The sequence below is a fragment of the Leopardus geoffroyi genome, chromosome C1 (genome assembly GCF_018350155.1).
Source record: "Leopardus geoffroyi isolate Oge1 chromosome C1, O.geoffroyi_Oge1_pat1.0, whole genome shotgun sequence".
Taxonomy (NCBI): Eukaryota; Metazoa; Chordata; class Mammalia; order Carnivora; family Felidae; genus Leopardus; species Leopardus geoffroyi.
Window position 1 is genome coordinate 52,926,650 of NC_059328.1, and position 23,162 is coordinate 52,949,811.

Below are 23,162 nucleotides of genomic sequence, written 5' to 3' on the forward strand. Positions count from 1 at the left end.
TCCAGTGAGAATAAATTACTTGTAACACTTTAGAAAAAAAATTTTAATGTTTATTTATTTTTGAGAGAGAGGGAGAGACAGAGCCTGATGCAGGGCTCATACTCATGAGCCATGAGACCATGACCTGAGCCGAAATCAGACACTCAACGGACTGAGCCACCCAGGTGCCACTACTTGTAACAACTTGAAAAAAATGTCTCACTAGAATACTTCAAGAGTCATCTTTCATATAGTTTAAAAGATTAATAAAGAGAGCTAGAAAATGCTTAAAAGGAATTACCATAGTTTTAGATAACCCAAAACTAGAACAGATAGTTAATTGTATAAAAGAGAAACTCAAGAGGCAGCAAATTGTATCCTCTCTGGAGGCATTGATTATAGGCTAGAACTACACCCTCAGTACCCAGTGTACTGTCTGTTGGTAGGTATTGAATAAAAACTTGTAGAATGAATGAATGAAAAACTGCATGTAAAATTAGATCCTGATTTTACTTCATAGTTTACAAAATGCTTTCACACACATTTATTCATCTGATGCTCAGCCTCTTCCTCAGTGAGGAAGCTGAGGGTCATTGGTGAAGTGGTTGGCCCTAGGCCACAGAGAGCAAGCTGCAGAGGTCAGACCTTCAACCCAGGCGTTCCCCTTCCCTTATGCCTCCAAATTTAATAGGATGAGCATAAAGTCATTCATTTGGGATCAGAGCATTAAAACTTCCCAGGAAAGAATAAGAGAGAGCTGACTTGGCAGCAGAACTCCCTGAAAAACTTCTTGGGGAATTTATTTGACCACAAACTTAAGGTATAGAAAGTGCCTTTCCACCAGGTACCTGTTGTATGAAAATCCTACCCTACTCTGGTGTGCAGGGCCCTCATCTGGAGTTACCAGCATGCTCAATCTGGAGCATCACATTCCCTGAGCTGAAGAAACTGTGTATGTTTAGCTAATGGAAGAAATGATAAAAGGCAGCTGTAAAAGCTGTTTTCAAATATTTGAAGGGCTTTCATAGAGAAAAGGGCAATTTCCTCTCTGTTGTTCCAAAAAACTGAAGTAGCTGCAATCAGTTCTGCCTTCCACAGGCCTACTAGGTTGTAGCCACTATGGTCCAGAATCTGCAGGCTTGGCCCTGCCTCGTGCTGGTACATACCTTAAATACATGGGGACTTCTCCCTCATAATCAGTGGTCTGGAATTAATTTCATTAGCCTAAGCCTAAGCCTAAGCCTAAGCCTGGTATTTGGTATGCAGACATGCAAATGCCTCTCATTCCCCAAACTTTCCATAACGTGATGTTTGTCTAGCCTGAACAGCTAGGTCTCAGGTCTCTGCCTTGGCGTATTGACAAGAACACGCTAAGCTGTGAGCTCAAACCCAGATGATGGAGGTCCCAATGACCTTGCCAAATCCTGCTATCTTCTTTGGGACTGGACCCTGTCTCTCTTACTGGTAACGAGGGTGTTCATGTACACCAGACTGCCTGGAACAGTCCTGCTATAATTATTTCTAACACCCCCCTTTACTCTGTGCTCTGGTTTGTGCAACAAATTACATAGTCAGAGGCATCTGGCATCTCCAATTCCTAAATTGTTTCCCAGGTTCTGAAGTGTAAATTCATATGCTTTTTATTGGTGTCCCCTCATCATGTCATTTGATTTCAATTTTTTGGCTAAGACAGTTACCACTTAACATCTTTCACCTTGATGATTTTCTGCCTGTTTTTCTGTTGCTCTCCTTGAGGTTTTATACTTTAGTTTTATTCTTTTATTACTATTTTATTGAGGGTTTGGAAAGAGTGTACATAAAACCATTTATTCCTTCTTCTAAGTCAACCAGATTCCTTTCATATTTTTCTTTACAGTGAGAGATGACAGGCCTGAGTCACTTAAAGATCCAGATAAATTTATCAGGTAAGTTTTTCTTTTAAAAAAAAAAATGTTGGGGCGCCTGGGTGGCGCAGTCAGTGAAGCGTCCGACTTCAGCCAGGTCACGATCTCGCGGTCCGTGAGTTCGAGCCCCACGTCAGGCTCTGGGCTGATGGCTCAGAGCATGGAGCCTGTTTCCGATTCTGTGTCTCCCTCTCTCTCTGCCCCTCCCCCGTTCATGCTCTCTCTCTGTCCCAAAAATAAATAAACGTTGAAAAAAAAATTAAAAAAAAAATGTTTATTTATTTTGAGAGAGAGAGCACACATGCACGTGTAAGTGGGGGAGGGGCAGAGAGAGAGGGAGAGAGAGAATCCCAAGCAGGCTGTCGGTGCAGAGCCTGATATGGGGCTCAAACTCATGACTCTGAGATCGTGACTTGAGCCTAAATCAAGAGTTGGACGCTTAACCAACTGAACCACATATGTGCCCCAGGTAAGTTTTTCTTTATATATTCTATGTCAATTCCTTCCTTTTTTCCTTCCTTCCTTCTTTCATTCTTTCCTCTCTCTTTCTCTTTAATCTCTACACCCGACATGGTGCTCGAACACATGACCTCAATTTATTTACTAAAAGGACTATTGATTAAACGGTTTATATTTTTTTATCATAATTGAATTTTTACTTTATTTATTTATTTACTTACTTACAGTTTATTTATTTTTGAGAGAGAGAGAAAGAGAGCACAAGCAGGGGAGGGGTAGACAGAGAGGGAGAGAGAATCCCAAGCAGGCTCTGTGCTGTCAGACACAGGACTCCATCTCACAAACCATGAGATCATATCCTGAGCTGAAATCGAGAGTCAGACACTTAACCGGCTGAGTCATCCAGGTGCTCCAAATTTTCGCTTTTTAACCTAGAAAAGGAAGTAGATCTCTTTTCCTCTTACAATGCTTTTTTCTTAATGTTGTTTCTGGGAAGAATGTGGAAAAGTGATTGAATTCTTTGTAGACTATTAAATTAAAATTTAATGTAATTATATGAACTTGCCTCTTCCTTTAATTTTCGTTTTTTATTGCAGATAAAGAAAAAACATGTTATCAATATAATGAGCACAAACCATTTACACATCATAAAAAGCCAAGCAATTAGGGAAATATAAGGTCCCAGAGGAAAATGGTGAGAGTTAGGGATGAATCCATTGTACCTTTTAGGAGATAACATGAAAATGTGGCAACAGTTTAGCCATGAACACCTGAACAAGGTATAGGGCAATGTTCTCATTTATAGCTCTGCAGTATTTAGTTTCTTGAGCATTTCCATCAGCCTTAATTTGGTAGTCAGTCAGATATAGAAGACAGTTAACTAGTGTTGAAATGACTTGCTTCAGCTTATGCTTTCTTGACCGGCCCTATATAAAAGATGAGCAAGTTAGGTAACTCAGGTGGCTTCGGTTGGTGAAAGTCTTGGAAAGCTTCAGGAAGGCAAGTACAATCTAAAATAGTGCACCCTGTTGGCATTCAGTAAAGGACATCACTGCCCCTTAAACTTATCAAATGGAAAGAAGCAACTTACCTTCTTGGCACAAAATGGACCTGTGGTAAATAGTTGTTGAATGTGCCAACACTGTTTTATCTCCTCTAAAACATGAATGTCCCTGGAATTTTACAAAGCTCTTTCTATTTGTGGTATAATCATTTGCAGTGCGTAAAAGTACGGTGCCAGCATTTACTAATAAGGCAGCGAAATGGAGGCCAGAAGAACTTCTGTGGTCTCAGCGTTGGCTGGTCCTCTGAATGAAACCCAGAATAAATGAAGCCAGAATCAGGTCTTATCTGTGGTGTTCCCATAGTGCTAGCCTGCAATCTCTAGAGAAATCTCTAGGACTCAATTGAAGCAATATAATCTATATTTCAATGATACTCTACACTCCTAGTATATAGGAGGCTGCAATTTATTATATATCTGTTGCTCCAAATGTTTACCCCTGGTACATTTGTTATGGGACAAAGCTCAGTTATGTCTAGCTTTTAATTTTTAAAATGTTTTAAATGTTTGTTTGTTTGTTTGTTTGTTTGTTTGTTTGTTTTTGAGAGAGAGAGCATGAGCATGGGAGGGACAGAGAGAGAGGGAGACACAGAATCTGAAGCAGGCTCGAGGCTCTGAGCTATCAGTGCAGAGCTCGATGCGGGGCTCAAACTCGTGAACCACGAGATCATGACCTGAGCGGATGTCGGATGCTCAACTGACTGAGCCACCCAGGTGCCCCTTGTTTTTAGTTTTTATGTAGACTTGTACAATGAGGTCTCACAGAAGTTATTCCAAAAGAGATGCTGCTCTTAGCATTGTCTGTCTAGCACCATATGCTAGGACTTTACTCTACTTTATGAGCTAAAAGTATTAACCTGACTACAGAAATGAATTCCAGAGGCCTAGCCAGACAGTTAAGACCCTGTTTCCAAAAGATAAAGCAAAACGTAGGTAAAGTCTAGTCAGTTGAGTAGAATATAGTCAGGGGAATCCAGTTGATGTTCCGTAATTAAAAATGGTTTAGGCTTGTGCTTATCACCTGGGAAGTTTGCACATGGGCTGTAGGATGCCACTTAACAAGATATAGGGCGGCTTCTGGGAGAACAGCTACTTACTCATTTATTTAAAATATATTCACTGAGCATTTGCTCTGTAATAGACACTGTGCTCCCATACTGGGGACACACATCTGAATAATATATAATCTTTGGTCTCACATGATTTATAGTCTAGGATTGGAAGCTCTCCTCGGAAGAGAAGATAGTGTGGGGGGTGTGCCTGACTGTCCATCCTATAGGACCATATAGGGAGCAACTTCTACCAAAAGATGTAGTTGGAAGGCCACAGGGCTAATACCAGAATTGCGGCTGGGGGGAGTGCTGAAGTCAGAGGGAATCATATTTAAAATGAGTCATATTGAGTAGAAAATTCTTCTCCTGTAGCTTTTTTTTAAAGCCCTCCTTTAGAGGCTTATATTTTTTTCACCAAGTCACCTCTCACTGGTGCTACCTCTGTTAAATGCAATCTAACATTCCATTGGGCCATACCTATTAATTGTTTTATTACATTAATACTTACAATATAGTAAGTCCTATTACAGAGATGAGATCTAGATGTTGGAGGAGCATAGAGGAAGAAATATCTTCCTAAAGCTTGGACTGCCAGAGTGGGAGGAGGGGCATGTAAAGACCAGCTTCCAGGAGAAGGTGATGCCTGAGGTGATTTCTAAAGGGAGAATAGGAATTCACCTACAGACAAGAGGAGGACATTCAGGCAGAGGGAATAATGCATTCAGAAGCATGGAAGTGTGAGAGAGCATATTTCTCCACCACCTGACCCAAGGGAAAGTAATTTGACATCCAGAATAAAAAGTAAAAATGAATCCAGATGCCAGGGGCAGCCAAAGTGTATCAGGACCTGAGGTACAAAACTAGAAGTTGTGAGGGAGAAGGGGATTGGTTGCTAGATATCAAGAAAATAGAAGTGTCTTTTTGGACATGATTCTGCAGACTTTTACTTACTAACATTAAAAGGATGCGAAGGATGGGTTATGAACTATCACATATGTTAGTATCTGAGCTAAACCTTCTGGAGAACTTGCTGCAGTGTGTACATCAGCACTTGCAGCTTCACCTTGCTTCTTTATGTGACAGAGACAGCTTCGTTCCTTAAACCCCTGAACCAGCCTCTGCCAACTTCAGACTTGTCTTTGGCAGCTTCTTCACCTCTCTCAGCCCTCGCGGAATGAAGAGAGTTAGCGCCGTGCTCTGGACTGGTCTTTGTCTTAAGGGAATGTTGTGGTCGGTGAGATCTTCTATCCAGACCATGCAGATTTTCTCCATATCCACATTAAGGCTGTTTTGCTTTCTATCATTCCTGTGTTCAGTGGAGTAACACTTTTAATTTCCTTCAAGAGCTTCTCCTTTGCCTTCACAACTTGGCTGTTTGGTTCAAGAAGCTTAGTTTTCAGCCTATCTCAGCTTTCGATATGCCTTCTCCCTAAGCTTAGTCATGTCTAGCTTCTGCTTCTCTTCCTTATACTTGAACGCTGAGACAATTGTAGGGTTATTAGTTGGACTAATTTCAATATTGTTCTGTCACAGAATAGGGAGACTGGAGGAGAGGGAGAGAGACAGGGGAATGACCAGTGGGTGGAGCAGCCAGAACACTCACATCTACCGATTAGGTTTGCCATACTGCACACGTGTGGTTCATGGCACCCCAAAATAATTACCATGGTAACATCAAAGATCACTGGCTACAGATCATCATAACTAATATAATAATGGAAAAGTTTGAAATATTGTGAGAATTACCAAAATGTGACAAAGAGACAGGAAGTGAAAAAAAGCTGTTGGAAAACTGGCACAGATTTGCTTGACACGTTAACACAAACCTTCCATTTGCAAAAACTGCAGTATCTGAAAAGTATAATATAACGAGGTATGCCTGTATTTCAAAATTAAAAAAAAAAGTTTTTGAAGAAAAGTATTCAAATTTTTTTTGCTGAATAGTGAAAATGGGTATAGCTCCAAACTTCCAAAGTCTGATTCTAAAATCTGAGATTATTACACGAAAGAAAAATTATAGGCCATAACCTCTCATAAACACAGAAGCATAAACCCTAATCAAAATATTAGCAAATTGAATCCACTGATACATAAAAAGGGGTAATACATCATGACTAAGAGGGCTTCATTTCAGGAATGCCAGGTTGGGTTAAAATTTTTAAATCAGTGTAACTCACGAAGTTAACCAAATAAAGGAAAAAAAACATCAAATGATCTCAACGAATCAGGAAAAAGTATTTGCTAAAATTTATCACCCATTCATGATAAAAATTCTCACCAAAGTAGGAATAGAGAAGAAATTCCTTATTCCAATAAAGAAAATCTATAAAAATCCAATGGCAAACCTCATACTCAGATGTGAAATGTTGAATGCTTTCCTCCTGAGTTTAATGAGACAAGTATGTCCATTATCACCACTTCTATTCAGCACTGTGCTAGAAATCCTAGCCAGTGCAATGAAGCCAGGAAAAAAAGTTATAAAGTTTGGAAAGGAGGAAGCAAACCATCTTTATTCACAGATAATGGGATTATATAATAGTAAAATCCAAATGAATATACAAAGCTCGAAAATTAATAAGGGAATTTAGCTAGGCCCCTGGATAGAAGATGAACATTTAAACAAGCAACTATATTTTTATATAGTAGCAATCAATACATAGAAATGGAAGTGTTAGAAATACCATTACAATAGCATCAAAACACAGCAAAAGGTGAATAAGACATCTATGCCAATACCCACAAAATGTATCTGGGAGAAATTTTAAAAGACCTAAAGAAATAGATATACAAAGTTTGTGACTTGGGAGAGACTGAATATTATTGCAATGTCAGTTCTTTCCAAATTAGTCTATAGATTCAATTCAATCTCAGTCAAAATCTCAGCAGTTTTTTTCCCCTGGAAATTAACAGGATGGTTTTAAAGTATATCTAAAAATGCAAAGGATTTAGGATAACAAGACAATCTTGAAGAAGAACAAAGAGGATTGACACTGCCAGTTATCAGGATTCACTTGAAAGTGAGAATAAATTTCAGTCTGACTGGATCTTTCTAGGTCGTGTTCCTGTCCCTAAACAGTTCCCATTGTCAGAAAGCCTTAAACCCATCAGGCCCTGACTTAGAGTCAGGGTGGAGGTCAGTCCTGTCAGGCTGAATGGCATGTACGTGAGGGGGAGGAATGGAATAGTTACTGTTGGAGAGACGACCACAATGTCCACTGTGACAACCTTCATATACATACTATTTTTATTGGACTGGAACCTTGGTAAGTAAGAGTTGGATAGGCACAGGAGACAAACGAGTCTTTAGATAGGACTGCTTGCACACATACAGAAATGTAATATGTGGCAAACTCAGGATCAGCAGGAAGTTCCATATGACGGAGTCTCTGTACGTGCAGATGATGGTGGAAGAAACGGTTGGAAATAGCCAGATGCTAACACACCTCGAGTTCTATTTGAAAGTGTGTAGACTTTATCCTGTAGAATTAAGTCACCAAACATGGTTTGCAAGCAGATGCATGATAATCTGGAATAGGGAGAGACAGAAAAACAATTAGGAAGCTGTTTAGAGTTTGCAGAAGAGAAATGATGAGGTACTTATTCAGAGCAATGGAGAAAAGCAGCTGTAGCTGACACTGAGGGTTAAGGGATGCTAAACTCCCTGCCTGGCTGTTCCCATGGAAGACTTCACTGAATGCTCACCACAACCACTGGAGAAAGTTCTAAGTTAATTTTACACATGAAGAAACAGGGGTGAAATTACTGTCTGCCTGGAGTCACACAGCTAACAAGTAGCAGTACCTGAGTGTTTTAACACACGCCAGATGATTCCAGAGCCTGTACTCTTAATCATGATGCTACATAACTAAATATCCAGAGATTTGTAGGGGTTTAGTCAGTAGGCTTGGGTTATGGGTGGGTTATTGCTTCCATGAAGTAACACTACCTTGACTCTCTTCTTCCCTTTATGATCCTTTTTGTTTCCTTCACTGGCTCCTCTTAACTCTGAATTGGCTTCTGATCTTTCTTTTCTAAACACTTACTTACTCTTTCTATGTTTGTTTTCCCTAATGGCATCATCTATCAACCTTTATGTTGATTTGACCCTAATCTCTTATTTCCAGTCTCAATTTCTCAGTCACACTCCTAAGGGTCATCACCTAAAACCCATGTTTAAGTTTAAACTCATATTTTACTTCAGACTCTGTAGATGCCTTCTGTTAATAGCAAAACTAAATGGTCTTCCAGCCTTTAGAAGAATATTTGACCCCCAGATTCCTTCACCTTTCACACACCCTATCAGAAAACCAGTCTAGTCATTTCATTTATTGTGTCAGAGGTTCGTCTCCTCCCTTTCGCAGTCTCTGCTCCCACCCTCTATTGGCTCTGCGTTTCTTGCCTGAATTTCTGCATCTGTTTCCTAGCTTGTCTGCCTGCATTTGGTCTCTTATATGCTCCACCCTGCATACTAAAGCCAGAAAAAACTTACACACTCGTTCCATAATTTATTTGCCTTATTCAAGAACTTCTGATTGCTGTCTATCACCCAATAAATCAGAATACTGAATCAACTCTAACCCATTCTCTGCCTAAATCTGAAGACCCTGCATTGCCCACTTTCAACTATTTTGTCGAATTCCAATTGCTCTGAAATTGGAACTCTCCACTACGGTCGGTTCTCTTGTCATTATTGTCTCTTCCCTCAACGTGGTCTGTACACATGTGCACGTGCACACACCGTGCTCCTTCCCATCCGAGCTATTGCTAATACTCGTCTCCTGGCCTAAAATGCTTCCATCTCTTCCAGGTTCATATCCCAGGTGACTCCTTCCCTAAAGCCTCTGAGACAAAGTCACACCTCCCTCTTCTGACCTTTTTAGCTTGCTGCCACTGCCAAAGAACTATCTGTCATTGTCATCTCCAAATGTCTCTGTTAAATGACGTAACACTTTATGTGTTAAACATAGAGCTATTCTATTTGCCAATTTGGGTATATATCTCATTTTCCCAATAGGATAATAGGCTCTAATGTTCAGTTTAAAATTATATCTCCTGCTTTTTCATATTCATAATGCCAATGATAATACTCAGTAAATTCCTGTCCATGTTTCAAATTATAAACACGTGTAGTTTGTATAATTCCCTGTAAACTTAGTCGCTTATCTGAGTTACCATAAAAATAGTTACTGTTCTCTTATTTTAAGGGGCTGTTTCTTTTACAGAATTGGAAATGCAAATTTTCTCAAATGTTTAAGACATTCTGCTTTGTGTATTCAAACTATACTGAAGTTACACCTTTTTTGAGTAATATTTTAAATTATTCTGGGGAAGAAAAGAAAGCCCCTGAAGGCTAACCGTTTGAAATTGAACAGGACACCACTGGGAAGGGAGAGGGTCATGGGTCATCGTCAAACAGACAAAAAAACAATGGAGACGATTGTGTCTAAAGATGGTGTATTTTTTTTTCACGAGACAGTGTGTTGACAGTTTCCTTCCTCTTGGGTCATTGTTGTCTGCTAAATGATCTGTGACAGCAAATTGATCACCAGCTTCTTCATGCAGGAGATAGAATGCAGCCTTTCATTTTGTTACCTCTCTTGCCAAATGCTGAAACATTTCGTTGGCAAAATTAATGTTAGTTTAATATGTCATTTACTGGTGTAAAGCTCTGCACGCAGCTCTGGGAGCCATAATAGCGGTGATTAATTTATCTTCACCCAGTTTCAGATTTCTACTTACGTGTGATTGCAAAAGCAATAACGCATTTGAAAAATGTTACTCTTAAAATGATGTGTCTGTAATTATCACTTAAATGAACGCATTAAGCAATTTAGCTATTGTACCATCCATTTCAAAATTGAGTCCGATATTTACTTCAAGGTAGCTACAATTCACCTAGGAAAATTAATGCTGGTGTACTTGTTCTAAGTGGAAAGTCACTTCTCCCGAAGAGCTAAGAACTTCAAAGAAAACAGACATAAGGTCTTTTATATCTGATGCAGCATCTATGTAAGCCAGTTAATTGGTGATTTGACACATCTGAAAATATCCCAAAGTCATGTTTTGTTTGTAGAGTGTTGAGGATCTCTGCAGTCAAAATGTTGGTATAAAAAAAGGTTGGAAATGTAGTTATTTAAGTGACTGCTTCACGGTTCCTGTTCAGTATTTTCTAACAATCTTTGCTCTACCATTAGGATAAAGTAATGTTAGCACAGGGAAGGAAAAGTGCAGGCAAGATTACTAGAAAAGAGTTGGGTTTTTCCCCCCTCTATGAAAATGGCCAGATTTTGTGTGAAAATTAAACTGATCTCAATTCTGGTGTTTTATTTTTCCTCATTATAAAAGGGAAATAAAGGTGATTTTACTAAAATTTGGCATAGATATTTAAGAAAACCGTTCATTGAAGAAAGAGAAAACATGCAAATCTGATGCTTTTATTAAAATTCTTTTTTTGATGTTAGTCATGAAAGGCAGATATCTTAAACCTATATTTTTCTCTTTATAATATGCACATGGATACACATTTTACATTTATCTTTGAAATATGTTTGGCAAGATTTTCTTTTTGTGATTTTTATGTGTTAGTGCAGAAATTAATGTTAGATCACTTATTAGAAACTGCAAATGAGTTTACTGTCTTATGGCAAGATATTGTTATCTGAAACTGTCCAATCTGATAAAATAATTTTAAAAAGCAAACTTGCAAATACTCATTGCCTGATTTTTATGTATATTTTCAGATCAACTAAGGCAGTCTCATTTAATGATTACTACAAGACATGGTCTGGAATAGCCACATCCAAAGCCACAGAGTATTATAGAAGTCCATGTAAGGTGATCTAGCCTTATCTTATGTCCTTTTGGTATATATTAATCTCTTAATTATTCTCAACTTGTCTTTCAAAGACTAATTGACATATATTTGTAATCTGAAGGTGATAAACTTCTCTGTTGCCTCTATATATGAATCATTCAACCTCTATTAATTTGGTTCCTCTTTTGTACAGAGCCCTGGACTGCAGTCTTCTTAAAAGCCAGAAGGAAAGATAGACATTTGGAGGAATAAAAGATGAAGTCCTCAGTCTCATGAGGCTTACTTTACTCCCTTCACCCCAAAAAGAAGCCTTCATAGCAAGAGGAGCCTTTTTGATTCTAAACACAATTATCCTCAAAGCCAGAGAGAGTATTAAGTAGAAAGACAACAAGGAAACATATGAGCCTAGGGCTTTCAGTGATCAACCTAGGGACGAATCACCTGTTGCCATCATACATTAGGAGCCAAAAAGGCAAAAGGGGAGAGCCAGACAGCTTACTGGTCTTATTTAATTGAATCTTTTGTGTGCTGTTTAATTATTTGGATCCAAGTAGGTTATCCAGTCTGTCCTGCTGAAATGATGCATTCTGAAGTTACCCATGACATCCTAACTCCCAGGCTCAGTGATAACCTTCTTTTTTAATTTTAAGTGGGCTCCTCGCCCGGTGTGGTGCTCAAACTCACAACCCTGAGATCAAGAGTCGCAACAACCGAGCCAGCCAGGCGCCCCAACCTTTTAGTCTTTATCTTTACTTGTACTCTCATTTGCTATGCCCTCCTTGAGTTAGATGACACCATCATCCATGGTTTGTCTCCTCCCCTCCTCAGTGCCCCCCTGCCTCTTTCTTTAGCAAAAACTTTTTTTTATTAGAGAGAGAGAGAGAGAGAGAGAGAGAGAGAAAGCACGTGCGAGTGGGGGAGGGGCAGAGAGGGAACAAAAGAGAAAGAGAATCCCAAGCAGGCTTTACACTCAGCTTGGAGCCCGACATGGGGCCCAATGCGGGTATGATCTCACGACCTTGGGATCATGACCCAATGGGAAGTTAAGAGTCAGGCACTCAACTGACTGAGCCACCCAGGCACCTCTAGCAAAATCTTCATTCAGTTCTCTCTGCCCACTCTCTTTGAGAGACCTCAGCTATCACCATGGTTTTCATTAGCCTACCTGCCAACAATTCTCAAAGCCTCATTTCTAGCCAACGCCTCTTCTGAATTCTGCATGCATATTTATAACTGTGCATTGGACATCCCACCTACATGTGTTACAGGCATCTCCTACTTAAGATATCCCAAAGCGAATTCATTATCTTGCCCCAAAACTTAGCCTCTCTCCTTTATTAGCTCTCTGGGTTAGGGGTAGATCACTATTATTGCATTTACTTGCCTAAACCAGAATCAAAGACATGTCCTAGAACTCTCTGTCTCCCAGATTAAGCCTTGTTTACTTTATCTCCTACAACATTAAGAAAGTTCCTCCTTCAGGGCACCTGGGTGGCTCAGTCGGTTGAATGACCGACTGTTGATTTCCGCTTGGGTCATGATCCCAGGATTGTGGGATCAAACCCCATGTAGGGCTCCTGCTTAAGATACTGTCTCTCTCTCCCTCTACCCCCTTCCCCCGCTCTAAAGAAAAAAAAAATGTTTCCTTTTCCACTCCATCCTGATGACCACTGCCTTAATTGTGGTCTCATCGACTTGCATCTCACCATTGTGATAGGCTCATATTTGGTTTCAATAGAACAAAATATCACCAAAAAAAAAAAAGTGTGTAGTTTTAAGACACAAATTAGAGAACAAAACAATACTAATACTAATACTAAGCTTAACAAATATTAAAAAGATAAATTAGATCAATAACTTCTAAGAAATTACATGTTCTTTCAGGATGTTAGTTATTATTTTGTGATCACATATTACCTTCCTCACTTATCATAGATTTGTGGTTAAGAAAAATGATTAAAGGTGCTTTAAGAAACACAATCTTTAGCAACTCTAGCACTATAAAGAATTTTATTACTTTTGATACCAGAGTACATGAATATTTACTTCATTTCAAAGATATGTGTTTGGGTCCTGCTTAGTCAACTCGGCAAACACATCTTGAGTACCTCCTATGTGGAGGCACCGAGGAACTCAGATAGGTTCCAGGAGGCAGGAACCCTTAACAAACAAGGCATAGAGAGGCAATTGGCACATTCTAGGGAACAACTCAACATCCAACTCCTTCAACCATAAAACAAACAAACTGGTTTAGAATGGTGCTTTATGGAAGAGGCACCTGGGTGGCCCAGTTTGCTGAGCAACTGACTCTTGGTTTCAGCTCAGGTAATGATCCCAGGTTCTTCACTGAGTGTGGAACCTGCTTAAGATTCTCTTTCTCTCTGCCCCTTTCCCCCACTCACATGCTCTCTTTTTCTCTAAAAAAAAAAAAAAAGGAGGAGGAGAAGAAGAAGAAGAAGAATGGTGCTTTTTGGAATAACATGTAAATATACAGAAACATTTGGAAACTCCAAACTGCTAAGAAAAAAAAAAAAATAGGGGCACCTGGGTGGCTCAGTCGGTTGAGTGTCTGACTCTTGATCTTGGCTCAGGTCATGATCTCACATGATTGCGGATTTGAGCCCCACCTTGGGTTCTTCACTGGGCATGAAGCCTACTACTACTACTACTACTACTACTACTAATAGTGGCACATGCCAGAACTTAAAGAAATTTGGAAATAATTGTGTTGCAATAAACAACAACTAAAAATGAAAGAAATTAATTAAGCACCACTGACTACAGTTTCTTCTTTAAAAGACTTGCCACCAAAATGTTTAACTTGGTTCTCCTTTCTACATCTATCACTAACTTAGTATGTAATTCAACCCTTTTTGCGAGCTTTAGTGGCTACCTCTAGCTCAGAAGAATTTCAGAGACTTTGATTCTAACCTTTGGAACAAGATTTCATAATCACCCTACCTATTCTTCTTCTAGGGATTTGTTATAAGAATGTTTCAGGAGGTTTCCTTCAGTAATAATAAGCATTTTATTTTTACAAATTAAACTTAGGGGTGCCTGGGTGGCTCAGTCGGTCAAGCATCCAACTCTTGATTTTGGCTCAGGTCACGATCTCATGATTGGTAAGATCGAGCCCGGTGTAAGTATCAAGCTCTGTACTTACAGTGCAGAGCCTGCTTGGGATAGTCTCTCTCCCTCTCTGTTTTCCCTTCCCCCTGCTTGCATGCTTACACACTCTCTCTCAAAATAAATAAACATTTTTTTTAATTGAATTTAAATTTAAACCTTACATATGCTGCTGGCCATTTTGTCTTTGGATAATTCAGCTAGATGAGATCCAATACTATTTTTTAACGGCCTAATTTTGTGTGTAATAAAGATTAAGCTTTCATATAGAATGCTTCTTCAAGCACTGAGAAATCAAAGGGAAACTTCTAATAACTTCAGCTTCTACAGTTACATCCTTATTACTGGAAAGATTATGAAATTCTTGTGCATATTTTTGAAAGCTTTTTTATGAATATTGATGAGTGCTTGTATTTTGATTTGGGGTATTAACTCTTTTCCATATCTTTGTGCAACAAATCTACCCATAGTTATGTGTGCCAAAATAATGGTAAGTGTATACATGCACAATACAGTTTACAAAGTATACTCTCCATTATTTTTTGATCATCCCAATCTTATTCTTTTATTTATTTGTCAACCAATATATGTCATGTATAGTAGTATGTCAACACTATGAACCAGGCATTATTACTGTCAACACTCTGTTTTACAGATGAAAAAACCAAGACCAAGAGCAGCTAAGAAATTTACCTAAGGTCACACAGGTAAGAGGGGATATTATACATTGATAAAGAGTGTAAATTCTGGAACCAAATTGCTGATATTTAATCCTGGTTCTTCCATTTAGTAGCTATGTGACCTTGGGTAAGTTTCTTATCCTCTCTGTCAGTTCCCTCGTCTGTAAAATGAGAATAATGATAGCACGTACCTCATAGCACTGAAGTACTTACAATAGTGCCTAGCACATAGTGAGTGCTCAGTAAGTGTGCTTATTATTAGTACAAGTAGGTTCTGACTCTTGACTTGAACCAATTCCTCTGACTCTACATTTATTGCTCTTTTTCACATACTAAAACTGCCTCCATAATATTATATAAAAATGCTATCTCTCTATAGCCTGAGATGTAAATTCAAACTCTGCAGTATATGCAGTACATTTTTCAATAATTATGATTATTAGTTTATAATCATAGGCAATCATATGGGGAAATGCACTGATGATCCTCTGTTCTCTATCCATCAGTATAGAATGGCAAATAAAAGTTTGGCAGAGAACAAACGAATACATATGGTTGTGGGTAACAGCACCTTTAATGACAGAATATGATTCCCATAAGGAAATGTTTATGTTAAAGGAAAAAAATCCCTTCAGACCAGTGTACCCTGTAATACTGAGTGGAGGCTTCCTGGTGTTTGTTTGCTGTCATCAGACAGACCAGACACCCTGAAGCATCATGGGGATGTTTGCTTTCACCCTAGAAGACTTCCATTCTTTGAGTCTTTGAGCCAGCAATCAGGGCAAGTGTCTCCAGAATGCATTTAGATGCAAGAGGCAGCATTATCTAATTCTAATGCAGTGCTTCTCAGTCTTGACTACTCATTAGAACCACCAGAGGAACTTGTAAAAATTCCCATGTAAAAGGCACACCCCCAGACTAATTACATCAGGATCTCCGGGAGAAGGACCTGGCAGTAGTAGTTTTTAAAGCTCCCCAGGTGATTACAATGTGCAACCAAGGTTGGAAAGGCTGCAGTGGGAAGAGTATGATGTTGGAAGTTGCCCTGTACTAGTTCTGCCACTTACAGTTAAGTGAATTTAGGTTAGTCACTTAAATCTTTGTACCTCATTTTTAAATTTCTATTCATTGAAAGAAACATTCCAATCTATTTTAAGTTGTTCTATGGTAGTATGAGATAATACATGTGAAAACAAAGCATGCTAAGGCAAATTGATGCTACTACATTTCTTTGGATGTGACAGTCCCAGCAGTGGAAAAAAAAAAATGTAGATCAACCTATACAGATGTTGCATAAGAAATGTGTCATGGCAAAAACAAAGTAAAGGTGACGCCCAGTTATCCTAGAAGGAAGGGAAGAAAGAAGTTTATCATGGAGTCAATAGATGATTTTCTACCAGAGACTACAGAACCGCCACAAAGACAAGATATGGTCATGATGGGGAATTTTAGCTTCAAGAACTGGCGAAATTTCACTGGTCGTTTCCTCCTGCTCGCTCTCACATCCCCCCGCCCCTTAATTATTTCCCTCCTATCAATATCACTCATTTAGCATCTTCTATGTCTAGATACATACATATTATGATAAGCTTTTTGAGAAGTTTATGATCAGATGGTACAAGAACAGGTGAATGAGAAAATTATGGGGATAAAATAGGAAGCATTAAAATAAAAGTCTGTACAAATACTGTGGCAATTTTCAGCTCTCAGTAGAGAAAGCAATGAAGAAAATGAGTCAGTGATATAAAATTAATGGAAATATTCCAGGAAGGATGACCATGCCATTTGGGGTTTCATAATATATGAGGAAGAGACTGATGTACATATTCAAATAGAAAATGTAGGAAGGGCAATTTCAAAAAAAATAAGGCAACATGAATTATCCTTGAATAGAAACCTCAAATTTAAATTTCATCTAAGTGGTAGTAAATAGTCCCAATGAGAAGACATTACTCAAATTTTCTGTTTATTCATCTGTAAAGTGTATATTGCAATGGTAACCACTACGTACCTTCTTTACAGATGCCCAATGTGCAGTAAGTACTATTAACTCTGTTAATAGTAGTTATTATAATCATCTAAAGGAAATAGTGAGACCTCACTAAGAACCTTAAGGAGCTCATATTTGCTTCCTTAATATAAAGGAAGGGAGAAGTATAAATCCAAATAGTAGAAGTAGGAGTATGAAGTATAAAGCCTATAAGAGCATGTATGTATGCGGGGCGCCGGGGTGGCTCAGTCGGTTAAGCGTCCGACTTTGGCTCAGGTCACGATCTCGCGGTCCGTGAGTTCGAGCCCCGTGTCGGGCTCTGTGCTGACTGCTCAGAGCCTGGAGCCTGTTTCAGATTCTGTGTCTCCCTCTCTCTCTGACCCTCCCCCGTTCATGCTCTGTCTCTCTCTGTCTCAAAAATAAATAAACGTTAAAAAAAAATTTTAAAAAAGAGCATGTATGTATGTGTACTTGTGTGTGTTTGAAGGAGGAAAAGAAATCAAAGAATAGACAGGAACACTGCTGGCTAAAGTAATATTAATAGAAGAAAATGAGAGCTATTCAATTTAAATGTTTCTATCAATGACATAATTCACCAAACTAGCAACAGTTAATCAATCAATCATTGTTTAGAAGGAAGCTCCAGATAAGACTGGAGGAGAGCATCTAGTTGGTTAAATAGTTCAAGACTATAAATCCAGGACAATTACAAGAAACAGGGAGATGATAGGTAGATAGATAGATAGATATGTTTGTGTGTATGATCTGACTTTCAGTAAATTTTTTGTTAATTTTATTGAAGGCATAAGGCTTATAATTAACCACAAACATATGAGGCAATTGTGTACTTTGATTTTCAGAAAATATTAATGCAGATCTGAGCTGAAGTGATAGAAGCATAGCACACAGATCAAGAGAGGTAGTAACACACTTAAATCTTTGCTATTCAAAAGAAATCAAGATCCGGAGCCAGTTCTGGACGTAAACTTTAATAGGAACGTTAGCAAAGTTCACCACCAGGATGGTGAGGATGATTAGGTCCCTAGAAAACTATATCTTAAGATAAAGTTGAGGGAACTGAGGCTCTGATAGTTATCTTCAAATTTTAGAAGGACTCTCTCACATGGGGAAGGGATGAACCTGGTCAGTATTGCTGCAGAGATCTGAACTAGGACCAGTAAAGACTCAGCACTCAGGTTAAGGAAAGACATTGTGACCTTACTGTCTGACAATGGAAAAGGCAGTTTCCCAACAACAGAGAGGAGAGTTTTCTGTTATTGGCAAGGGATTCATTCAGAGGCTGGAATGGATGATCATCCATTGTAGACTCTTGCTTTGTGAAAGATCAAGACCTATAATGTCACTTTTATATTTTTACTTCTGGTGCTGAGTTTGAATTTTGTTAAACTGTGGTGTCTGTAGTTTCTATATGAGTTATTTTAACACCTTCTTCATTACTATAAAAGATATATAAACAAATGTCATTATAATGGAAATTTTGAAGAAAAATCTACTTATTTCAAATATCCAATAATATAAAGTTCAAGTAAAAGGAAGAAATTTGGAAAGTGAGCATTGTAATTTGGCTTGAACTATATAGTGTACATCATTGCCACATATCAACTTAATGAAAAGTGAATTATTTTAAACTTTGAACCTTTTTCAAAACTCTAATTTCAGTGCCTGAAGATCCACATTTTATTGGAGAGTATCATAAATGGAAGAAACTTGAATTAAAACATCCTAGAGAATGGAATCTAAAGTAAGTAATTTGATTATCTTCTTAACTCAAAACATCTATCATTCTACTTTCTACTGTCTAGCTGAACCATCAAAAGAAGTCTTTGGAAGTAACAACGGATGCCCTTTTCTAAACATAAGAACGAGAATAAGAAGAATCTTTTTCCCTTTCCTATGAACCTAGGTGGGAAATATCTTTGCTACTGTTAACCTTTAAAATTTATTTGACCAGCAAAAATGGGTTTATTCGGGAATAGCAGAGAATTGCAATTTAGGACTTGAAATCCAGGTCAAAACCACAGGGCTAGTCCAACAAACAAAGGAAGAGGAACATCATTTTATAGAGAAAGAATAAGTTGAGAGGAGTTGTTTTGAAAGCACGTGTTCAGGATGATGACAGTTTCTCATTGGCTAAGTTGCTGGTGCAGTCAGTTTCTTATAGGAGAGGCAATGTACATCTTTCCCTGTTGGTATCTGCAATTGATGATTCTTTCCTGCTGCTGATTCTTCTGTTGGGGTCTGTAATGGACAGTTCTTCCTGTAATTGAAATTGGGTAGTAGGGCTCCACCTTCTGGCCCCCCAACTTCACTTTAATGAGGGTTCCCTTTATTAATGTTCACCTATTGACAGCCAAAAATAAAGTTGGACATGTGCCACAGTGAAGGACTCTCACAACACCCTCCGCATTACTTCTCTTACTCCAATTCCCTTTATCCTCATTATCATATGACTTAGAAATCAGAAAAAAAAAACAAAAAAACAAAAAGTACATCCTGTTTCTGTGTCACCAGTTAGCTTTTCATCCTTCTCATAGTTCCAAATATCTTTTCATCATCCATGGACTTTTCATTCAAGAACCAAATATATTTCATCTAATCGGGAAGCATCTAGTAAAATATAAAATTATTGTAGTATCTTCAGAAATCGTTGGCTATTAGACCACATTAGAGAAGAGATCTTAATCTCATCTTTGGTCTCTTGACTCCTAAAGGCAGTTTTGCCTTTTCATCATGCTGGAAAAAGATTGCATCTGAGCTCTGTGGTTTGACTAGGCTATCGTAGTTATTTATTCTGGTGTGCTTATTTCAAAGGACTTGGTGAATGTGCTACACAACACTAAGGGAGTTAAACACTAGGGGAGTTTTGTTTTGTTTTGTATTTTTTGCATTTACCTGATTTACCTCGGTTTTGGCTTGTTATCAATGTGATTGTTTATTTCTAGAAGGATATACAGGATTAATAAAAATAATATATTGTGTTTTAAATTTCTGTAGAAATTAAAGTTCTTAGGTGCGCCTAGGTGGCTCAGTCAGTTAAGAGTCCAACTTCGGCTCAGGTCATGATCTTGTGGTTCATGATTTTGAGCCTTGCTTCAGGCTCTGTGCTGACAGCTCAGAGACTGGAGCCTGCTTCGAACTCTGTGTCTCCCTCTCTCTCTGTCCTTATTTCTCAATCTCTCTCTCTCTGTCTCTCTGTCTCTCTCCCTCTTTCTCTCTCTCAAAAATAAACATTTAAAAAAATTTTTAAAAGAAATTGAGGTTCTTAAAACATATATATTTTCCTTTTTAACATCATAGTTCAGATTGGGTTTTTTCACCTGGATATTCTTTTTTTCAGTTGACTTCTGTGACAGCTTCCCTTCAAGCCAGAGTGGAGAAAGGCTGTTGCATTTGATACTTTTCTACCTTCAGAATAAATTATAGGCCATAGAAAAAGTTTTTTTACAGCAGAAATTGAAGCATACAAGCATGGTTTTTTCATGAAGGCATGTTTCAAGTTTCATTTAGAGTTAAAGAAAGCTACTTAGAACATAAGGTTAATTTTGTTTTGACATGACTTCCTTTTTTATTTCCTGTAACAGAACTGCTTTGTTTTATTTGTTTGATCATTGATTCATTATGTAATGCCAGCGTCCCCCAGAACCCAAAATTTAGAAAAAGTAGGACTATGTCATTTTCAACTTATTCATCCACTTCTACATATGGCTGAAATAATTGTGAGCTGTTTGAGTGCTAGAACATTTTTCCAAATACATTATTTTGAAGTTATAGTTGAAATTATCATGTGTGTGGTTGACCCTGTCAGAATAAAACTCTCACACCTTATGCCATCTGGTGGTTGATGAGAATATATTTAGATCAAATGATAATTGCTTCTTTTAAATTTTGGAGTTGATTAGTTTAAAAACAACAAAGTTTTTAAAAGATATTACATTTAGCTGAATAATTTTATTGTGGCATAAATATGCCACAAGAGGTTACAAAAACCTAAAGTATGTTGCACCAACTTCTTTTCAAATAATTATTAGAAGTCTCATGTTTGATCAAAATACCATATAATAAAGTGGTCAATTCATAGAGTCTCAAGTAGAAAATGGTTGAGCATCTTTGCAAGCAAGTAATTGGTCTATACATGCATGTAATATAATGTCATTATGCATTTCTCTGCTTTAATATTGAAAATGCTTTCCTTGGCTTGAAATTTCCTATTTTAAAAAAAACCAGAAAATGCAAATTAACAACCTTTCATCTGCATAGTATTAAGGAGAAAGACCTATCTTTCCTGCTTCATATCCCTCCTCCTACTGTCCTCCCAACTCCTCATCAATCAAGACTTGATTCTTAAGCCACACCAAGTTCTTTTTTCTCACTATTATTTCGGGACATAAGACCTCTTCACCACTTTGTGCCTTCTGCCTGGGATATGTTTCCCAGCAGGGTCTTTGCTGGTGGTCTAGAGTTAGGCTCTGGTCTGAGTGAAAAGGTGGAATGTGGAATCCTTAAGCACAGGGACCAGGGAGCCAGACTGTCTGCACTTCAATCTTGGCTCTGCCAATTACCATCTCTTTGACCAACTCAGGGCAAGTTATCTGACTTCTTTGTGCCTCAGTTTCCTTATCTGTTAAATGGCAGTAATAGCTATACCTACCCCTCAAGGACATTGTGAGGATTAATACATTAATACATGCAAGTCTCTTCAAACAGTATCTGGTATGCAGTAAGTACTCGAAAGATTCACTGTGATTCAGGCTTTGTCCACTGTGGCCCTAGTTCCAGTTTCAAATGGAACATCTTTCTTTGGAGGTTGCATGGGGGAAAGCATGGGCTTTAGGGTCACATGGATCTTAGAGAAATTCTTACCCACTCTGAGTTTGTTTCCTTAGCTGTTAAATAGAGATAGCATTAGTTACCTTGCAAAGTAGTTTTGCATTTGATCTCTTGAGTGAGATTGTTTATAAATATAATCATATAGTGTTGACACCCAATAAATATTAGTTCCTGAGGAGAGGGGGAGACAAAAACCCACGCCCCTCCCCAACTTTTCACACAATGAAAATAGTCTCTGTCATAAGCAGGTAAAAATGGTAACATTTTCCCAGGTTAGGAAACAGGCAGCGCCACCTATCGTGACCACATTTATTTTAGTTCCATTATACGCATGGTTCTTTTCTCTTTTCCACTCTATAATCATCTCTCCTGCCTGACAAAGTCCATCACAAGGATGGCGTGAAGATCCAGCCCAACATCTATTTGTGAAAGGGTCCCTGACTCAGGCTTCCACATCCTCCCACTCTCTCCTTCCATAGCACTCTTCGGGCTGTTTCAGCAACTGCAGTGTAGACATTCATCTGTTTATGGAGAATGACCAGGGCAAGGCCATTATTGTAGCTTTGTTTTCCCTGACCTTAGTACGGGACCTGGCATCTTGCAGGCACTCAGTCGTGTTTGTTGAATGATGCATACTTACCCTTTTTCCCTACTTAATAGTTGAATTAAATGTGAAGGCAGTTAATTTTTAGAAAAATTAAATGTAGATGCTGACTTCTTTTAAGGCTAATTCTAATAGATAATGGTTCTGTTTGGGGAATTCTGAGGGCATGATGGCAGAAGAGTGATTGAAAATTGGAAATATAAATGAACTGTTATGAATATTTTTTGCAAATTCTTAAGTTTTACACATGTTTTTAGTATTACTAGGAACCCATTGTCGTTATAAGCAGCTCATGAATATTCATGAATTGATCATTTGGTTTGGTCATTCCATCATTTCTAAGGCCTTTTTCTCTCCCCCATTGCCTTGCCTGTCTCTTGACTATTCAAGCAAATGCTTTATTTCTACGAAGACATGGTAAAGAATATGAATCTAGAGGCTAATCAGTAGTTTGTGTTTATTTTCTTTGGAGAAATAGTGAAAGATACAAAATCAGAAAGCAGTGCAAGCTGTTCTTTTGAATATTCTTCCTTACAAAACTGTGTATGTCATACTCTATGGCTGGTGATCACTTATGTGGTAGTGGAAATATCTGTGCCAATAATCTAAGCTTTGTCAGACGGCAAGTTATCTAAACAAAAGT

The 23,162-nt window shown here is 38.3% G+C and overlaps 1 protein-coding gene across 4 annotated transcripts in view; it reads left to right on the forward strand.

Annotated features, from left to right (window-relative positions):
* UBE2U (ubiquitin conjugating enzyme E2 U) overlaps positions 1 to 23,162 on the forward strand; it is a 58,641-nt gene that overhangs the window by 15,042 nt on the left and 20,437 nt on the right. For 2 of the 4 annotated variants that reach the window (XM_045477677.1, XM_045477680.1), the window contains 3 exons: positions 1,856 to 1,904; positions 11,198 to 11,286; positions 18,748 to 18,829. In XM_045477677.1, coding sequence (XP_045333633.1) covers positions 1,856 to 1,904; positions 11,198 to 11,286; positions 18,748 to 18,829 — 220 coding nt within the window. Of the gene's footprint in view, positions 1 to 1,855; positions 1,905 to 11,197; positions 11,292 to 18,747; positions 18,834 to 23,162 lie in introns of those variants that run through there. The other 2 variants (XM_045477679.1, XM_045477678.1) reach the window with 2 other exon arrangements.